General features: G+C 41.3%; 2 protein-coding genes and 1 non-coding gene across 5 annotated transcripts in view; 2 read left to right on the plus strand and 1 right to left on the minus strand.

The window, feature by feature from the left end:
• The window catches only part of RERE (arginine-glutamic acid dipeptide repeats), a 435,792-nt gene extending 424,744 nt beyond the window's left edge, over window positions 1–11,048 (minus strand). For all 3 annotated transcript variants that reach the window (XM_043486137.1, XM_043486136.1, XM_043486133.1), the window contains exon 1: window positions 10,614–11,048. The gene's annotated coding sequence lies outside the window, so the exon portion shown is untranslated. The remainder of the gene's footprint in view (window positions 1–10,613) is intronic.
• The window catches only part of LOC122451740 (atherin-like), a 147,396-nt gene that overhangs the window by 87,892 nt on the left and 38,827 nt on the right, over window positions 1–20,677 (plus strand). Inside the window, exon 3 of the mRNA XM_043484653.1 lies at window positions 10,367–10,644. Coding sequence (XP_043340588.1) covers window positions 10,367–10,644 — 278 coding nt within the window. The remainder of the gene's footprint in view (window positions 1–10,366; window positions 10,645–20,677) is intronic.
• LOC122452687 lies at window positions 19,910–20,016 on the plus strand. Its single transcript, XR_006272835.1, has one exon. It is a non-coding gene; the product is annotated as a U6 spliceosomal RNA (small nuclear RNA).

Consider the following 20,677-nt stretch of genomic DNA (forward strand, 5'->3'; position numbering starts at 1 on the left):
TTCTCTCCTACAAGTCCTAAAAGACTAACGTTTGGGTCTTCGCAGCCATAGGAGAAAGCAGGTCAGATTTAGGAGGAAGGGAGACCCCTTGCCTAGGCTTTAAGTTTTAGCAATACACATCCCAGTTTACCAGAATAGCTCTCTACTGGTATTTTGACCAAAAACGCAATTAATAATAAAATAATATGCTGAATCTCCCACTTGCCATTGTTCTACTTACATAAAGTTCCTTTAGGAACATCACTAGAAAGAAGGACAGCTAAGCTATGACATCAGTTTACTCATTAACACGCCAAACCTCACCATTACTCTATGGTCTGGGTCATTCACTTTGTATTTAATCATGTCCTGTTCTGTAGCATTTCCTATATTCAAGGAATAGTAAAAACTTGACAGTTGCTAACTTAGAGCTTATTTGAACCCATTGCTCCTACATATCTCCTCGCTGTTGAGCGCTGTAGATGAAGAAAGGGAACACAGTCAAAAACTAGACCTATGGATAACAATGATGACAGTAACATTTTTTTTTTAAATAGGTAATATTTACAGATCACTTCTTATTTACCAGGGGGTTTCCCTGGTGGCTCAGACAGTAAAGAATCTGCCTGCAATGTGGGAGACCCAGGTTTGATCCCTGGGTTGGGAAGATTCCCTGGAGAAGGGAATAGCTACTCACTCCAGTATTCTTGCCTGGAGAACTCCATGGATAGAGGAGCCTGGAGGGCTACAGTTCATGGGCTCACAAAGAGTTAGACATGACTGAGCAATTAACACTTTCACTACTATTTACCAGAGGCATTTAAAACACTTTATATGTATTAATTACATTGATCCTCAAAATAAACATGAGTACTATTATTACCCTCTCATTACAGATGAGGATTGAGCCACAGAAAGGTAAGCAACTTGCCTACAGTCAGAGATAATAAGCAGAAGGCTAGGAATTGAGTCTAGAGCTCTTAACTACTTTGTTGCAACAGTACAAGGATGGACAAATACAGACTGGTAAATGTTGAGGCTCACTGCCCAGAAAACATCCAAGGAGACAGAGCACAACATGAGTGTGGATCTCAGAAAAGAGATCAGGGCTGCATTTATAAAACTGCAGGTTGGAAGCATGAGGCAGAATGAGGACACTCTGGAAGACAGCGATGAGGGAGGAGTTAATGGACAGAATCATGAGGAACACCAATATTTAAGATAAAGTTGACAATTCAAATTGATAATGAAGTAAAGTGGTGTATTTATACTACACACACACACATATATATAGTACATTACAAATCAAAATATATGCTAGTTCTACCTACTCTGTGGGAACTAGAACTACAATGACCATAGGTTTATGGTAACATCCGTGTTGTTTGTTTGCTTTATTTATTTAATTTTTGGCGGTGCTGGGTCTTCATGGCTATGCAGGCTTTTCTCTAGTTGTGGCGAGCAGGGGCTGCTCTCTCTAGTTGTGCTGCATAAGCTTTTCACTGCGGTGGCTTCTCTTGTTGCAGAGCACCAGCTCCAGATCAGTGGGCTTCAGTAGTTGCAGTTCATGGGCTCAGTAGTTGCAGTTCCCAGGCTCTAAAGCACAGGTTCAACAGCTGTGACCCAGGGCATGTGGGCTACTCCTGGACCAGGAATCAAACCCACGTCTCCTGCATTGGCAGGTGGATTCTTTACCACTGAGCCACCAGGGAAGCCCTGGTAGCATCTGTTTTTAATGTACTGTTGGTCATAGCTAAGTTTTTCATGCTAACTCTTTAGGCAGGAACACCACCTCTAACACCATTCCAATGGGAGGAAATAATGTGCTCTAAATCTGAGTTCAGAAATGCTTCCCAAGGAATACACAGTTATGAAAAGAATGATGGCCTGAACAGATGACCATATTTCAATAATTCTAAGGTGCACAATGTTTTTACATTTGTGTATCACTAGAACTGGGACAGGTCTTACACAGTTTAATTGCCAGCATTATTTTCTTTCTTAGAGGTACATAAAATACGGTGCATCTTACTACTGATGGCATCTTAAAACACAATGAAATACGTATTTTAGAATACATCCAATTCTCCACATGAGTATACACACTGGCGTAGTCAAAGGAAAGCCTTCTGCCTTCCAGGGGTTTACAATCTAATAGAAAGAATATGATTAACAATATGATATAAATGCCAATAGTATGCACTATGAAGTGATAAAAGGAGTGGCAAGGCTAAAGAACTGAAGGTACTTAACTGGTGGGAAATATGAGTAGCCAAATCAAAGCAACTTAAGGCAGTGTGTCCAAAGCACAGTTCTAACTGAAATAGGTAAAATGTGATGTAAAAACAACAGAAAGGTAGGAAATCAATGATATCTCAGCAAAGGCAAAGGAAGAAGATGAATAATGTGAGGTTATGGTGACATCACTCTTGTCTTAGAACCAGCAACTACCTGCTAGTTTAAGTAAAGCACTGCTTGAAGATAACTAATCAAAGGGGAAAGATTTTTTTAATCTTCTACCTCTCTCTCCTTCGAACCCCTGTGGTAGTTTTAAAATCTACAAATTATTTGATACTCCTCCCTTCAAGAACTGAACTTAATTCCCTTCTCTTTGCCAGTAGGTTAGACTCAGTGACTTGATTCTAACTAACAGAATATGATGGGAGTGACAGTGGGTGACTTCTGAGTGCTGTGTACTAAGTCACTTCAGTTGTGTCTGATTCTGTGATCCTATGGACTATAGCCCACCAGGCTCCTCTGTCCGTGGGATTCTCCAGGTAAAAATACTGGAGTGGGTTGCCATGTCCTCCTCCAGAGGATCTTCCCCACCCAGGGACTGAACCCAATTCTATTGCGTCTCCTGCGTTGGGAAGAAGGTTCCTTTTTTTTTTTTTATGCTTACTTGCTTTATTAATCACCATATGTTGCCCTATTTTATTTTTATTTTTATTGGAGGCTAATTTACAAATATTGTGGGTTTTGCCGTACATTCACATGAATCAGCCATGGGTGTACACGTGTGAGGGAAGATCAGGATGGGGAACACATGTACACCCATGGCAAGGAGGTTCTTTACCACTAGTGCCATCTGGGAAGCCCTGTGACTTCTGAGACCAGGTCATAAAAAACTTCCTTCTTGCTTCCTTGCTCCTCCTTCCCTCCCCTCTTTCTGGGGAAAGCCAAATGCCGTGCAATGCAGTCACCCAAGTAACCACATGGAAAGGTCCCTGCGGCAAGCAACCGAGGCTCCCTGCAGGCCTTTCTGCCTATAGCCGAGTGTGTGAGCCACCTGGACGCAGAGCCTCCAGCCCCAGTCAAGTCTTCAGATACAGCGGCACCAGCTGCCATCTCAGGAGAGACCTCTGGGCCAAAACTACTAAGCCACTTCCAGACAACCAACCACAGAAACTGTGAGAGGGCAAATTTTACTGTGCTGTCACCAAGTTTTGAGGTAATCTGCTACGCAACAACACATAACTAATACAACCCAATAGGACTGTGTGTCTCTAAAACATTTATCCTTTTTTAAACTTATTTTATTGAGGTATGATCTGCAATATTTTGCTAAGTTCTGCTGCACAACAAAGTGATTCCGTTACATATATACATACACACACACATATATTCTTATTCACATTCTCTTCCATTATGGTTTTAAAGTGTTTTTTTCTTGTGTGTTTGTTTTCTGGCTGTGCTGTTCTGCGCTGCTGCACAAACGAGCTTTCTCATCACTGGGCTGGCTTCTCTTGCTGCAGAGCGCAGGCTCCAGGGAGGGGCTCAGTAGTCATGGCACACGGGCTTAGCTGCTCCGCAGCAGGTAGGATCTTCCCAGGCCAGGGATCAAACCCGTGTCCCCTGCATCGGCAGAAGCGTTCTTAACCACTGGACCATCAGGAAAGCCCTCCATTATGGTTTATCACAGGATACTGAACACAGCTAGTTCCCTATACTATATAGTAGGATCTTGCTGTTTATCCCCTAAAACACTATCTTAACTTCTAACAGTATACACTATACACCAATGGCCAGTATAGAGAAAATTTCTAGAAAGCTGTTCTCTTCATCTTTACATGTAAAGATGTACACGTGTAAGAGGTACACGTACAGTAAGGCTTACCTCAGTGAACTACATAGTTAAGTACCTGTTTTTGTTTATTATTTGTTAGAAGAGTCTTGCCAGTGCTTATGCTTATAAGCATAAGCAGTTGTCCAAAAACAAAGTGATTATATCTTGAATAAGAGTTCAGTTACTGGAGCAGAGTTAAAAAAGAAAAATTTTGATTTGATCCAATTAAAAGATGGAATGAGGAATAACAGATACAACAATCAAAAATAACTCCAGAATGACAACTGTATAAGGTGGAAACAGCAGTTATGTGGTACCCTTGGAAGTACTAGAGTACAAAACTTGCTTGAAGAAACACAGTACAGAGCAGGAAGGCATAACAATAACACCCAGAATTTACTTCATTATTAAGGAAAAAAGGACAAGCCACCTGATTAACAAAGGATTAGCTTTACATGTGTTTCTCAAACTGTTCTCCAGACTATTGGTTCTCATTAAAACATGATAGTTATTGTTTAGGGAAGAGAGAAAAAAAAGAAAAAACCTTTTACATACCACAGTCCTATTTTTTAAGGCTTCAGAATGCTAATATGCATTATAAATCTATGTGACCTCAGAAAACTTAAAATACTTGCAGCATATTAATATGCCATGACTACAGTTGGGGAAACACCAATTTGGGCAGGCAGCTAGGTAGATGGGTAGATTAACAGGAAATTTCAAAAAAAGATAAATGCAATGAAATGATCTCACCTGAAAAAGTGTGTGACTGACTACCAGCTATGACTCGGTAGAGCTTCTTAAAGCAAAATAAACTGTTAGATAAGCTACCAAAAGCAACAACAGCTGCACCAGATGTCAGGGAAAATGAAGATGGAAAAAACGTGATAGGAAAAAACCAGAAGAAACAATTTCCCTTTGCACAGGCCACCGTTCAGAATGCCCTCAGCTCCTAACAGCTGGGGTGAAGGGTGAGCACTCTGCCAACTAGAAGGCAAGTGGGTAGCTGAAGAGGTGGTCTGGCCCCAAACCCTCTATCAACAGTAATGGTAACTTACAACCTATCAGATCTTCTTTCCTGGGAAACTGAATATATTGAGAGTCCTTAGTGGAGGTGGAAGCAGAGACACAGACACAAAGGAACCAGAGATAAAACAGCTGAGTGAAGAGCAGAGGATTAGGTGGGTCAGCTCTGGCAGTTTAGTGCCTTGTGCAGAAAAGGAACGCCTTCCTTTGGTAGAAACTCTAAGCTAGCACGTTACTGTTCAACCTGAACAACCTTCTGCGGTGGCCCAGCTGGAGCAGCTGGATGACACCTGTCAGCCACGTTCAGTGACCCACCCAGAAAGGAGAGGGGAAGGAAAGGGAATGGGCAGGAGCAACACGGTCTCTGGCTTTAACAAGGAGCATCTAGTTTAAATTCACTGGAATGAGGTTTTCATACATCAAACATGTTTTTATATCAGTGGCCAGAGCCTCCCCATCCCACGAGGAATGGAGCCAGGTTGTTCCAGTAAGGACACACTTCCCCAGGGGAGCCAGGTTCTCCCAGGGGGCTAGGTTTTCACGGCCTCCCCAGCAGTTTCTTCGAACGCACACACGCAGACACATGCCCACACTCCCGCCGGCTCACACTCAACATACACAGTAAGTGCCACCACCATACCACCCGCTCCTGCTTCCCACCCCCAGGAGTAAGCGCATCAGGAATCAGGCCTCTGGGAACCGCTGGACACTGCAGGTGTTAATGAGCACACACACGCGTGCTTCACCAAGCATGTGTGCTCCAGTGGGTTTCTGCAGGAGGGGCTCTCCATGCTGTCCAGGGATGCTGCATGGCCGTGTTTGCTCACAAGCTCTCCTCCAGGTTAGTCCAGCCCACGGTGTAAATACTGCCCCCTCCTGAGGGGTGTCCTTATGCTACACAGTCTGGACAGCTACACATTGCCCTGAAGTAGGGTATATGACCAACAAACTCTTCCCACTGAGGAGGCAGCGAGGTCATCTGGTCACGAAAGCTAGCCAATATCCACACTCCTAACAGTGTTCAGCATTCACAAGGCCCATCTGAACCTGAGGTGCTTCTGTTAGGCCTGGCCCTCAAGGTTCACATTTCTGTTCCACTTTTGCCTAATATGTGAGAATGACTTGGAAGACTTCCTGTTCCTTGTCCTAAACCCTTACAGTAAATCCTATGTATAACTAGTCTAAAATCAGGGCATGACCCATGGCTTCTACTTCTGATGCAAAAGCCCAAGACAAATAAGCAGTAAAGATTCCTCAAATACCAAGTGATCTATGAATTAGAGATCGTATCATTTTGTAACGTAACCATATAAGGAAACAGTCCACAGTGAGGTATGCTGCTGACACACTGGCAGATTTTACCAAATAGAAACAATTTTACACTGGCACCGACAGGTCACCTTATCCAAAAACCTTTTACACAGTATTAGCAGTTCTATTGACCTAGTTACCTAATATACAGACCCATATTATGTCTTACATTACTTGCCAAACCAACGAGTAATACAAATCATAATTCCAAACAAAATCCAGTCTAGTACATATATTTTGTATTTCAGCATGTTTGAGTTATTTGTGGCCAAATGTTCATTAAAGTGACTTAAGCAAACTTAAGCATTTTCTCTTTATTCTTTAAAAAAACACTCAAACTCTATTAGGCAAGAAACTAAGCACATGCCAACAAGCTCCCCAATCACACTCAGAGAGGACAAGCAGAGCTACAAATACGGAATAATTGCCAAGCTATCAATAATTAATGACCACTTAACTATGATGCGAGAGGAATTCCTGGTTGTCGAAAAGCCCTGTGATAATGCTGATGAAAAGCATTATCAGAAACTGATTATCTCAGACAATGGTGCATTGTTTGAGGTTATGTATGTGTGTGTGTGTGATGAAGTTCACAGCTATGTTACACTAATGACTCACTTAAACACCTGAATTTTCTGCTATCTTAACCTTCAAATCAACTGCAAAAGAAACTGCCAAGAGGAGATAGTAGAAGAGCACAAAACTCCTCAAAGAATTTGGCATACACAGCTTATTTTACTACTTAATTTTTTATGATTATTGAAATTTGAACATGATGTCAAAGAGTCAAAACCAATTTTAAAAGCAAAGGGTCCTTACTAAATCCATAGTAATATTCAACATACACTGGTTTTTAGAAGGGCACAAGCCATATTCTTGTACGTGTGTGTGTGTGTGTTTACAGGACCTGGCACGTTTCTGTTCACTATTACACAGAATTGCTGCAGGACCTGACAGTGATTACTGTCTCACTTTTTTAAAACTTTTGGCCTAAACAATAAATCAAAGTTCAGAAAATAACTGATGCATTTATTTCTTGATTTCGATTACATTTTTGTTGTGAATTGGTTCTGTTACTCTAGTTACCTTGCAATAAAACACTGGCAGGGAACATATTGGACTGAAATTACCTGACTCTATCACTGCTGAATAGATAATACATTTGACCTGTTCACATTTCACCGTGAAAGATCCACACCTTTAGAGATTACACTCTAAGCTTTGAAAGCAAAATGAGTCAGAAATCACATTCCTAAGAGCAGCCAGTTTGGAACAGAAGATGTTTATCCTACACCAAGTCACCCTTGCCACGGCAAACTTCTCTACCAGTTCATTTTGTTTAAAACAATTGAAATGGGTAGGATGTGCAATGATAAAAATTCTCCAAGGCATTTATCAAGCAGATTATCTCTGAAACTACACCTTGACTTAGAGCCTCTGAGTGGGAGTTTGGCCTTCTGTGTTAATCTATACACTTATTTCCCATTTTCTCTTGACTCTATTTTTTCTTTTTTACTCTAACCCATAGAATAAGTTAACCTAACAGATGTAATTTTATTTATGTTTATATGACTGCTAGAAACACTACTGACATGTCACACTATTACATAAGAAAAACTGCTGATTTCAGTGAGTTCCTCTCCTACCCTTCCATCCCCACCCACCCACCTCTTTCATTAAATCTCTGAGGAAAACCTCTGGGTCCAGGGCTGGGATTTTTCTTTTCCATAGGCTAGGTCTATTTGACCTTTTACTAATGATATTGAAAACTTTTTTAAAGACTGTTAGTGTATGTAGAGCTTCCAATACCAAGAATACAAAGCAACTCCTTTTTTAAAAAAATATTTCAAGACAAATTGTATTTCCCATAAAAGACAGGGAGTCCTTGGAAGTCACAATGCATAAATACTTCTAATAATAGAGCAAATTAATGTCAAGGCAGCCAATAGTGGAAAAAGTCTCAATGCAGCCATCCCTGTCAGAGGGCATCTGTAGGAGCGGCTCGGGGAAGTGGCACTTGCAGGAAGGCACTACAACTGTGTTCAAAAGAAAATCATTAGGCCTCAGCCGTTAATCCCCTCCCCCATCCTCTTCCTCTGGATCCTTCAAGGCAATTAACCAGTAGAAGGTGCTATTCTGCACCCATCTAATTCACACCAACCTGCATCCTTGGCCCAGAGCTGGTTTAACCCAGCTGAACTCTTATCAGCCTATTCCCTGTCCAGTGTTCCAAGAAGCCTCTACATTAGCCCCCAAGCAGAAAACCAGATCTTTTCTTATAACCCCTATTTACAAACCAATGCACAGTGATAGCTCACTAGCTATCAAACCTTCAGACCACGAATACATCAAAATATAACACACTTTGCTAACTATTAACCTCAAATACAATCTTTATTATCTTAACTGAGACAATCTACTTCTACCTAGAAAAGATGACCCTGGTCACAGTCACTACAGTAACAGTTGACTGAACAAATCACTGTCCCCAGCAAAGTCAGGGGTAATGAGGAATTCAAACGCTGACTATAAGGCCACGACATATAATAAGGGATTTTATCTTTACAGACACAAAAAAGAGAGAGCAGTTGAAACCAGGGCCGCAAAGGAAAGAAAGGGAGGTGGGTAAGAGGCGTCACTGAACATGTTTTTGAGTGTCCTTTAGTTTCCGACATACTCTTTTCCCTCTTACAAGGCTGCAATAAAAAAAAAAGAAAAAAAAAAAAAAAGGCCAGACAGGAGATAGGTGAGAGAAAGCTGAAGAAGAAAAGCACCCACCCTTCCCCCATCTCCTCTCCCCTCTCCCCAAAAGAGCTGTGTTTGTCTGTGCAAACCTAGTCCCAAATACGGGAGAGAGAGAATGAATGTGTGTGTGGAAGAACAATGAGCCCTCTGCCTGGTATTGTGTCTGTGTGTGTGTATGTGTGTGTGTGTGTCTGCCTCTTTTCCCTTCGACCTCAACAACAACAGGGAGAGCTGGAAGCCAGCTTTCTATCCAGCCCAGGCCAACAAAATCAAAATTGGTTTATAATTTACGGTGGAATTAACTCAGCAACCAGATCCAGGAAAGGCAACAGCTACTCAAAGATGATTTTATTACTGTCTAGATCCGTCTTCTCTCCCCTCCCCCAACAGACTGAGTCAAAAGACACCAGTGTACACACCAGACAAAAAGGTCTCACTTTAAATGGAAAGTAATTATCAAAATTGTTTCAAATCTTAAACATAGGACTGCATTAATCTTGTGTTACAATGTTTGTTTTGCAATTCACTGTGAGTTACCCTTTTACTAGTTATCTTTCTAGTGTTTAAAAAATTGCTTTGGAGAAAGCTATTTCAGGATTCATACAAAACTACTTTCTAAATGTACCTCAAAATAGTAACACATACTGAAACATTTAAAGCGCCCAGTTTCTCAAGGACACATTCTGCTTAAATCAATGTTTGAAGTCTGTAATCCAGAAAAATTGTAAGCAAACCTTGGAAAAGAGGCAGAGGAAAATGACAATTCAACAATGAATCATTTTGTTTTCCTTTCAACAACTTCTCAAACAAACCAGTTTCAAAGCAAAGGAAACCTGCAATGCTTTCCCCCTCCCTACACACACGCACAATCTATGTAAAACTACTTTTTCTTCTTTCCAAAAGCTTTAAAAAAAAAAAAAATACTACTACTACTAATAAACATGAAAGCCACTCTCCTTCAGAGAGACAAACTAAAACAGGATAAGAATCTTTTTCTACTGCAAGTGAATTTTAGTTTTAAAATTCAAGCAGCACGCAGAGCAGAGAACTAGAGATTTCAAACACAAAGAATCTTCCCCTAATGGGAAAATGATACTTTAAGTCCTCCTACCCCTCACGACCCCCCAAATCCTCAAACATTCAAGAAATTCGCAGTTTCGGTCCTGGACTTCCTCCCTCCTCGCCCCCGCCCCCCAGTTCAGCCCACGATTTTAGTCACATGAAAGAGTTTAACCTCAGACAAGTCAAAACAGAGCAAGACCGAGGAGCAAAGAAAGAGCCGGGGTCAGCAGGCGAAAGAGACAGTTACCTGGCCGGCAAAGGGTCGAGCGGCCCCGGCCCTTGATTCCCGCCTGCCCCGCCATGCGCGGCCCCCACCCGGGACCCCGGCTCCCAAGCCGACTCCTCGGGCCCCCCCACCCCCGCGCCCAGGACGAGGGGCCACAACTGCAGGCAGACGCCGCGCGCGGGCCACTCGGAGACTCACCTCCCCCGGATGCGCTACACCATCAATGGAGGTGTGTTCGGCCGGCTCCCGGGAAAGTGGGGGGACGGGGCTGCAGGCCCGCGGGGCTGGGGCCGCCGGACTCGGGCCGAGGGCGGGCCGGCCGCGGGAACAGAGCCAGGGGCTACGGGGGCTTCCCTCCCGTGACCTTTCGTGCGGGCCCCACCAGCCTCTGCGCTCGGCCAGTCCTTCAGGAGCGAGAGCCCAGGCTCATGTCTGGTTTAGTTTTTCTGAGGGCGAGGGGGCTCCCGTAGGATGATGGTGATTTTTTTTTTTTTTTCCTCTCAACTAGGAGAGAAAACGAGGCAGAGACAATGTGGGAGGCGAACGAGGGGAGACAAGCGGGGAGGCGGAGGCGGGAGCTAGACCCGAGCCGGGCGAGCGTCTCGGGCGTGCGGGAGGAAGAGGAGGCTGGGAGCGCGGGGGGCGGCTCGCGAGCGTCTGTGGGAGCAGCGGCGCCTCGGCGATGGTGGCCGAGCCGCTGCGGGGCTGCTGCACCGACCCGCCGCCCACTCCGCGCTCGGGCCCGGCCCACCTCGCAGTATCGCGCCCTGCCATTGGCGCGACCTGGAGTGACGCGCAAGGAGGCCTCACCAATGGGAGGCGGAGGGCGGGGAGAGGGGCGGGACTTCTTTGAGCTTTCTCTCTCTCTCTCTCTTTTTTTTTTTTTTTTTAATATCTAATAAAATGAGCAGAAGAGAAGGAGGGGAGCGGCCGAGCCCCTGCGACGCGGCGGCCAGGCTCGAGCGCGCGCTCCAGGCGACGGCTGGGCCGTGGGCTGATCTCCTCGCTGGCTGCGTCTTTGTGCGGGTCCTGGGCCGCGGCGCGCAGCGGGCAGGTCCCAGGGGCCGGGATGGCTGGAGTCCAGTTGCTCCTGTTATTACCAGGGTCACGGTTTGCTTTTTCAGCCACTTAAAACGCGAATTCATATCCCTGCGAGATCCGGAGTGGGTTCGAAAGATTCGCTCCAAGACTCGAAATTCTGATGCGCATTTACGTCTTCAGAATAAGTCTTTGGCAAAAGACTATTTAGAAGAAAAAAGAAATTGGTAGATTGCACTGCTAATATGAAAAAAAAAATTATAAAAATAGCAAGCCTGAAAAGAAAGTCTCATCAAGGAAAAAGAAGGGACACAGACACAGATTTCGGAAAGCGAGGAGTGTACACAACTCTATGCCGTAAGTTTGAAAAATAAAATCTAAAAACAGGAAAAAAAATCCAAGTATCACCTTTCTTTGAGAAATATTGTGTCCCACTTTCCCAAAAACTGATAATCACAGGGTCTCCACTGCTATAAGGGAATTGCGGGGCAGGCCAAATGTTCAGATTCCATTTTATATAATTTATAGGATTGAGGGGTTTGGAATTTTTAATTATGATTAGCAGTTTTTGAAATGCATATCATGCTTATTGAGTTCTTTCACAGACCCTGGCAAGAATCCAGGGTGAATCATCAACCTATTGTTGGTTTGTTAATACACTGAAATGCTTATTGGTCCTTATATCATACACTCTTCCTGAAGGAGCTCAGATCTGTATATAATAGAATAATTAAGGGATAGAACATAGCACAAAATAATTCACTCATCACTTTCAAATAAACTGATAATTTTCTCTTTGCAATATCTATTCAGATTGCAATTTCCACATCCAACAGTTTAAAAAATAATAGGACTAATAGATACTATTTGATGGTGACCACAGACATCTAAAATCAAATGTGTCTTTACCACTACCTTTCAGAGTAACTTTCAGCAGGAAAATTCCTTTCTGCTGCAATTCCAGCTATGAAATGGGGAAACTAGTTAATACCACCATATCTCTAATAATGTGAGAACTGAATTTTACAACATCATAAATTTGATAAACAGTTCTCAACCACCTAGATACAGATGGAACTATTCCACATCAGTTTGGAAATGATGAAAAGTAAAGTGCATTAGTTAGATGGCTTCGCTTGCCATCAAAGTCTACATTTACAGAAGCACTATTTCTAATAAATGTTCAGCTCTGTAGTGGAGGAATGGACAATGGTTCTAAGAGGATACCCAGAGGATCCTGCAGGGCCATTCAGCAGGGAAGAGAGAGGTTCTAGAAATCTGAGAGGGACTGACATCATTTTCACTTCTTTTTTTTTTAAATGTAGATTTAAAAGTCTTGAAATTCCACATTGTTATAAAGCATAATATTATTGTATTGGGCCAAAAATTAGCCAACGAGACCTGTTTAACTGTAACAATCCCATTCAAGAATTGTAGTCCAGCCATAAAGTCACAGAATACAGGCTTCCTTCCAAGGAACTTAGAGACTGATAAGGTAATAACAATACACTGTAATAAGAACAACGATTAAACCACTGTTTGAAAGCTTATTACATTCCAAGCACCAGGCAAAGCATGTTGCTTTCTTAGCCTACTTAGTCCTGACAGCAGTTCATGAAGTGTATTATTAGTATCTCCATTTTAAAGGTCAAGAAACTGGGGCTTAGGAAAGTTAAATAACTTGCTCAAGGTGAAAGAGTTCAAATATCTAGTAGGTTATTTTTCCCACGATGAAATTAGAAAAAGTTTCCTTATTTTCTTTTTGGCAAGCTTTAGAATATAGGGATCACTTATCTGAACCTGATAACATCAAGAAGGACTTTTGTTAGTTATTTTATATATCTTACTATGAGTAGAGGTGATTTAATTTGTATACAGAAGTCAAATCAGATATAATACTATTATTTAAAAGAAGCCAGGAGAAAAAGAGGTTATTTAATAAATGGTGTTGAGTAATCAGATAGCTCTGTGAATAAACAAAAACAACTCAGAAAAACAGAATTTTTTAAATTAGATTTCTGTTATTCCTAAACCTCTTTCCCTAAATTATAAATGGATATTTTTTTAATGTAAAAGTTGAAACCACTAAACCACTATTTCTTAGGTTGAGTTTACTTGTGTTTATTATTGTCTTCTATAACCTACATATAGGTTATGCTCATTTTTTGTATATGTCAGATATTTTGTTATTTTTTAAAATGAAACAATAAAAGTATTAAAGGAATACTAAAACTTTTTCCAGTCATAAATTGGAGAAGTTCTTTCTAAGCATGAAAGGAAGCCCAGAGGTCATAAAGAAAAAATATCAATAAATTTTGCTGCATAAATATTTTATGTCACTATAAAGCATAAAAAATACCATAGCACTGCAAGAAACAAGCTAACAGGGGAAATATTTTCAACACTATGCAACAGGGCTAACTTCCTGAATATGAACAGCTTGTTCAAATTTGTAAGAAAAAAAAAATCAATGGAAAAACATTGATATACATTCGTGCTCATACACAAAATATTGTGTTTGAGCAAAAAAAAGTCACAGAAAAAAATGTGTTCAGTAAACATATACTCAAAATGAAATAAAAGCAAATTAAAATCACCTCTTAGGAATTTTTTCTAACTTCAAAAATATTGATGAGAATGTGGGGAAACAGGCCCTCTGATGCACTGTTGGTAAAAATGTAATCATTCCATTTTTTAGAACACAATTTGGCACAATCTATGAAAATGATAAATGTCCATACCCTTTGATACAGTGACTCTGCTTCTAGAAAGCCATTCTACAAATAATTTTTCACAAATGTACAAAAATATATATAAAAGACTCACAACATTATTTATAATGGTGAAAACCAAAAAAAAGCCCAACACCCATCAACAAAAAATGTTTAAATGAATTATGGTACAAACATACAATGAAATACCTTACAACTTTCAAAAAGAATGTAGTAAATCTGACAACTAATAAAGAATAGTAGCCACAATTCAGAGTTAAATGAAAAAAGCCAATCACAGAACAATTATGTAAAGTATAATTCCATTTGTAGTCTAAAAATAACCATTTTGTATCTGCTTCAAAACATCTAGAAACTTTTCCACCTGGAAACATATCCACCAGGCATGGAAGGAAAATGAGGCAGGAAGAGGAGATTGACTTTTGACTTCATTCAACTCTGTTCTGTTTGATTTTTTTTCTTTTTATATCAAACATGTATAATTTTTAAAGAACTCAAATTATTTGAATGTATGGCCAGTAACTAGCCTTCATAATTCACCAGAAGTACTCAAGCTTTAGAACAAGTAAATTATTTTCCCCTAAAATGCCTTAAGCAAGACTGGGGTACTTTATCCAGTCTGGTAACAAACTGAAGCTCATTTCTAGGCATTTTCTTTGAATTTGCCTTTCGAGTTCATGTCGTACAGATACCAGCCAATAATGAGCTTCAGCTACCCCCACACACACATCATTGTACTTTTTAGGTCCATCCACCAGCAGTAATGGCTACTTACTCCTTTCTCGTTGCAGCCCCTCTTTCTGCAAGCATTCAGCACTCACCTTACATACCCACAGTGGGTTTGTACTTTATTATCTCTTGTGAACCAGACTTGCTCCCTCTCCAGCCTCCTTCCTCAGGACAAGAAACCCATGGTAGCCTTTGAAAGGCCCCCCACTGAGATGGAGCAGTGGGTGATTACTGGAGGCTTATTGCAAATTGCTGGAAGCACATGTCATGCGTGCAGACACATACAAAAATGAAACAGATTTTCCTCCCAAAAAAGGATCAAAATCAGAAACCTCTTTCCTTTGTTTGGACATGGCTTATCCTGGGCAGCAATTAAGGTTCTCAATTTAACTCCTGACTTGATGAATTTTCTTTCAACCAGAGTGAGTACAAGTGGAGCTTGCCCTTCTCTGAGTCACACTCAGCCAGCCAATAGCACAGCATGCTGTCCGAAGGCTCGAGGATTCCTTTTGGGTGAGATCTAAACCCCAAATCTGACTTCTGACCACGTGTGGCGATTGAAAAGTCACACAGGGCTTTGTGAAAGAATGAAGGGGAGGAGATGCTGATTTTCATTGTCTTGGCCCAATTCCAAGTTTGATCATTAGCTATCCTCCTCCTTTGTCTGCCTGCCGTCTCAGGGAGACGTGCTATTCCACACTTCCTGTTATAAACAGCTGTCCACTGTTAACTGAGAGAGCCAAAGAGCCAGTGGATTCCACCCTGGGGAAAGCTGCATTTCAAAATTAACATTTCCTCTGCATCTATTGGTAAATTCCTTAGGTTTACCTTGGAGGGAAGGTGTAGTTTTCTAGGGAGAATAAGGTCAGAATAATGGGGACTTGAAAATTATCTGCAAACCCTACTTTGTCTAAATGGTGAACAAAGAAAGCTGGCGTGGATCACAAAGGGGCCCTTGGAAGGAGGAGGCCAAAGAAAATATATTTTAGATCCTACCACATTATTTGGGCTATCAGAATTTAATCTTATAACATTGATGTCGCAGTTGCTATTAGCCACCCAAATGCATTGTCTTTTCAATCCAAGGCATATATACACACAGAGGAAACAGGCAAGTAACTCACAATCCTGCAAAATTCACCCTCGGTCATCCAGCTTTGGTGTCTAATTTGTACATCTCTGAGTCAGTCACTTTAATGCCTCTCTCTCTTTGACACTTAAGGCATCTTAATTTCAAAATATCCACATTCCTGATCCTCTCAGCCCCAAATGTCTCCTAGTACTCCAACTTCCAGAGTAAATTCTTCTTTGCTTACTTTTTCATCTTGAGAGCATTTTAACTTGGAAGCATTCAGAATGTCCTTCAATAAGCAAATGAGGGGCTTCCCTGGTGGTCCAGAGGTTAAGAATCCACCTTGCAATGCAGGGGAGGGGTTGCCATCTCCTTCTTCAGGGTATCTTCCCAACCCAGGGATTGAACCAGGGTCCCCTGCATTGCAGGCAGATTCTTCACCTTCTGAGCCACCAGGGACACCCTCTTCATTCATTTGCAATGCAGGGGATACAGGTTCGATTCCTGGTCCAGGAAAAGCCCACACGCCCATAGGGCAGCTCATCCCATGTACCACAACTACTGAGCCTGTGCTCTAGAGCCCACAAGCAGAAACTCCTGAAGCCCGTGCATTCTGGAGCCTGAGCTCTGCAACAAGAGAAACCGCTGCAATTAGAAGCCTGTGTACTGCAACTAGAGAGTAGCCCCTGCTCACCATAACTAGAAAAAGCCCACACAGCAACAAAGACCAAGCATAGTAAAAAATAAATAATTTTTTTAAATAAGCAAATGAAAGGTACATCATTCAATGAAATATTATTCAGCAGTAAAAAGAAAGAAACTGTCAAGCCTGGAGGAACCTCTTTAAGGCATTACTGAGTAAAAGAAACCAGTTAGAAAAAAGGTTACATACATAATGTGGGATTCCAACTATACGATATTCTGCAAAAGGCACTGAAAAAGACGTTCTGGAAAAGGAATTAGAAAGATCAGCAGTTGCCAGTAATCGGGGAGGGAGGGATGGCTAGGTGGAACCAGGGAACTTTCAGGATAGTGAAAACTATTCTGAATGATACTCTAAGGTGGATTCAAACCTTAGGGCAGATACAAACCCATAAAATATGCAACAAAGTAAACTCAAACTTCAGCTATTAACTTTAGTTAACAATAATGTATCCATATTGGTTCATCATTGTAACAAGTGGGCCATCATTGTAACAAATGTAACATTAAGGCAAGATGTGAATAATAGGGGAAACTGGGTCGGGGGAGGCAGATGAAAGGACACATAGGAAAAAAAAAAAGAAAGGACACATAGGAGCTCTGTGCTGTGAACCTAAAACTGCTCTGAGAAATAAAGCCTATTAATTAAAAAAAAAAAACACCAAGCATTTTAGTTCTCTTCTTTGTGTTGCAAAGAACAGAGACTCACTCAGCATCTCAAGTAACAGGAGATTTGCGTGCGGGTGTTCCCATAGGATGTTCCCATAGGAGCAAAGCTGAACCATGCAACCTCGGGAAAAGAAGGGACTAGAAGCAGGGCCGCAGGAAGGTCAGGACCCCCAGCTCTCTCCACGGATCAGCATCACTGGCCCACTGGTCTCATCTTTCCCACCAGCTGACCTCCTCACCCCTCTACACTTTAGCTTTTCTTCACTTCAAAGCGTCTGCTTTCTCATAATTTCAACTCCCTCATAATTGCAGCTTGCGTGGGGCCTCTCGCAGCTTCTCTGGTTTTTCTGGAGCTTATGACTTACCAGCTACAGCTGCTTCTGCCAGCTGCCTCGTGACTTTAGTATTTCCCTCTTAAAATTTCTAGGAGGGAGAAAGCTAATTGGCCCAGTCCATCATTTTAGACCCAGCCCTGGCCCCATCACTGCCCCACGGTGAGGTGCAGGTAGTAACAGAGGGGTGAACAGGGGTGAAGGATGGCAGTGAAAACCCCAGGAACTGCGGCTGAGCAGCCTCCCTTTGGAAGGGCCGGGGGAGGGGGGTGTATTGGGGGGGTATATCGGGGGTGGGGGAGGCAGCTTTCTAGTTAAGCCTAACACCCAGAGCATGCTTTTGGAATGGTGAGTGGCAAAAAAGACTAGAATTGAGTTACTTGGCAGCTAAGTGATTCAATACATTTTTTTCATAGTTACTTTTACAAGGGACATTTGACCTTTTTTTAAATTTTATTATTTCTATTTGGCTTCACCAGGTGTTAGTCAGAGCATGTGGGATCTAGTTCCCCAGCCAGGGATTGAACCCAGATCCTTTGTATTGAGAGCACAGAGTCTTAGCCACCGGACCACCAGGGAAGTCCCACATTTGGCCTTTCTGATGGAGAAAAACCCAAAAGGAGCAGACCACAAGTGACAGAATGTTCATGTTCTCCTGAATGATAGAAATTTCATGAGAGTGATTCCAGAGTACACCCCAGCAAAGACCTTCCAGCCAACCTGCCAAAGAGCCCACGGCCTTCAGACTGACAGCAAATTCTTACTGTAATCACTTGAAGAAACAGAAAGCCAAGAAAAATGAAGACAGATCTCCACTGTACACTGAAACACCATCCATTCCATCTGACCTAGTAATATGTGATTAATTTTCATCCCAGGGTGAAAGAAAGAGACTGGGGTTAGTGAGCCAGCAAGAGGTGACAAAATGACTTTCTCCTCAGACATAAAAACTTCGGGCAAGCTGTTTTTACCACAAATAAAAAAGGAATTTAAGCCCCAATAATGAAGAATAAAATGGAGGGAAAAGAAGCTACTGGGAAAAGAATCTTAAAAAGAATGGAGAGTTGATGAGTGTTTGAAAGTATTTTTTTTTTTAAGTATTTTATTTTTTTTTATTTATTTTTTTTTTGTAAGTATTTTATATGGAAATACTCCATCTTAAAAATTTAAGTGTGGGGGTACTCTTTCTGCCCCCTTCTGATGCTTATGTCAGAAGCTTTCTCTATCTCCTTTAAAAATAATAATAATAAATAAATGGATAAGGAAGCTGTGGTACATATACACCATGGAATATTACTCAGCCATTAAAAAGAATTCATTTGTATCAGTTCTAATGAGATGGATGAAACTGGAGCCCATTATACAGAGTGAAGTAAGCCAGAAAGATAAAGAACATTACAGCATACTAACACATATATATGGAATTTAGAAAGATGGTAACAATAACCCTATAAGCAAAACAGAAAAAGAGACACAGAAATACAGAACAGACTTTTGAACTTTGTGGGAGAATGTGAGGGTGGGATATTTCAAAAGAACAGCATGTATACTATCTATGGTGAAACAGATCACCAGCCCAGGTGGGATGCATGAGACAAGTGCTCGGGCCTGGTGCACTGGGAAGACCCAGGGGAATCGGGTGGAGAGGGAGGTGGGAGGGGGGATTGGGATGGGGAATACGTGTAACTCTATGGCTGATTCATATCAATGTATGACAAAACCCACTGAAATGTTGTGAAGTGATTAGCCTCCAACTAATAGATAATAATAATAATAAATAATAATAAATAATAATAATAATAAATAAATAATAATAAATTAAAAAGTTTAAGTGTGAATAGATGACTATAAATAAACTTATTCTCCTGGGGGGGGGGGTGGTGGGAATGGATACATGTGTAAGTATAACAGATTTACATTTTTATACACCTGAAGCTAACAGAACATTGTAAATCAACTATAGTCCAATAAAAATCTTTTAATAAATAAATTAAATATTCAATTTAAAATGTTAGTCCTATGAAAAATAAAGACAATTTTTATTTTTTTTAAAGTGACTTCCCTAGTGGTTCAGTAGCATCGACTCCTCACTCCCAATCCAGGGGGCCTGGGTTTGATCCATGGCCAGGGAGCTAGATCCCACATGCCCCAAATAAGACCTGGTACAGCCAAATAAAATTACAAAATAAGTTAAAAATAATAATTAAAAATAAAGAAATAGTGCTCGCTTCGGCAGCACATATACTAAAATTGGAACGATACAGAGAAGATTAGCATGGCCCCTGCGCAAGGATGACACGCAAATTCGTGAAGCGTTCCATATTTTTATAAGTTCAAAGTAGACTAATTGTGAGAACAGGCAGGAGGTATTTGCAGCTTGCTTTTAACAGTGGCAATCTTATTATTTGGCTTAAAATCTAAGAAGACTGTGAAATTATTCTGTGAGAAGGTAAACTTTAGTGCAGAGATTCGCCTCATCCTTGATGGTGAAGTGTCTTTAAATAAAATTTCTGTATATAAGATACAAAACTGTTTTGTTGCTCTAATGCTTATTTTTCTGTATTTGTTTACACATTAAATTCCTGCAAAAAAAAAATTTTTTTTAAAAAAATAAAAAAAATAAAGAAATAAACTAATAAAAGCAACAGGCTCATAGATCATGTCCAGCAGAGGTAAAGACATACAGTATCTCCACAGAAGGCGATACTGTGATAGAGAAAAACCAAAGTTGATAGTCACCCAGTTGTGTTTCACAAAATAAGGGTGGTGCCTTAAGGGTGGTGTCATCTGCATATCTGAGGTGATTGATATTTCTCCCTGCAAACTTGATTCAACCTTGTGCTTCATCCAGCCTGGCATTTCACATGCTATACTCTGCATATAGGTTAAATAAGCGGGGTGACAATATACAGCCTTGACACACTCCTTTCCCAATTTGGAACTAGTCTGTTGCTCCATGTCTGGTTCTAACTGTTGCTTCTTGACCTG

This window comes from Cervus canadensis, chromosome 13 (assembly GCF_019320065.1).
Source record: "Cervus canadensis isolate Bull #8, Minnesota chromosome 13, ASM1932006v1, whole genome shotgun sequence".
NCBI lineage: Eukaryota > Metazoa > Chordata > Mammalia > Artiodactyla > Cervidae > Cervus > Cervus canadensis.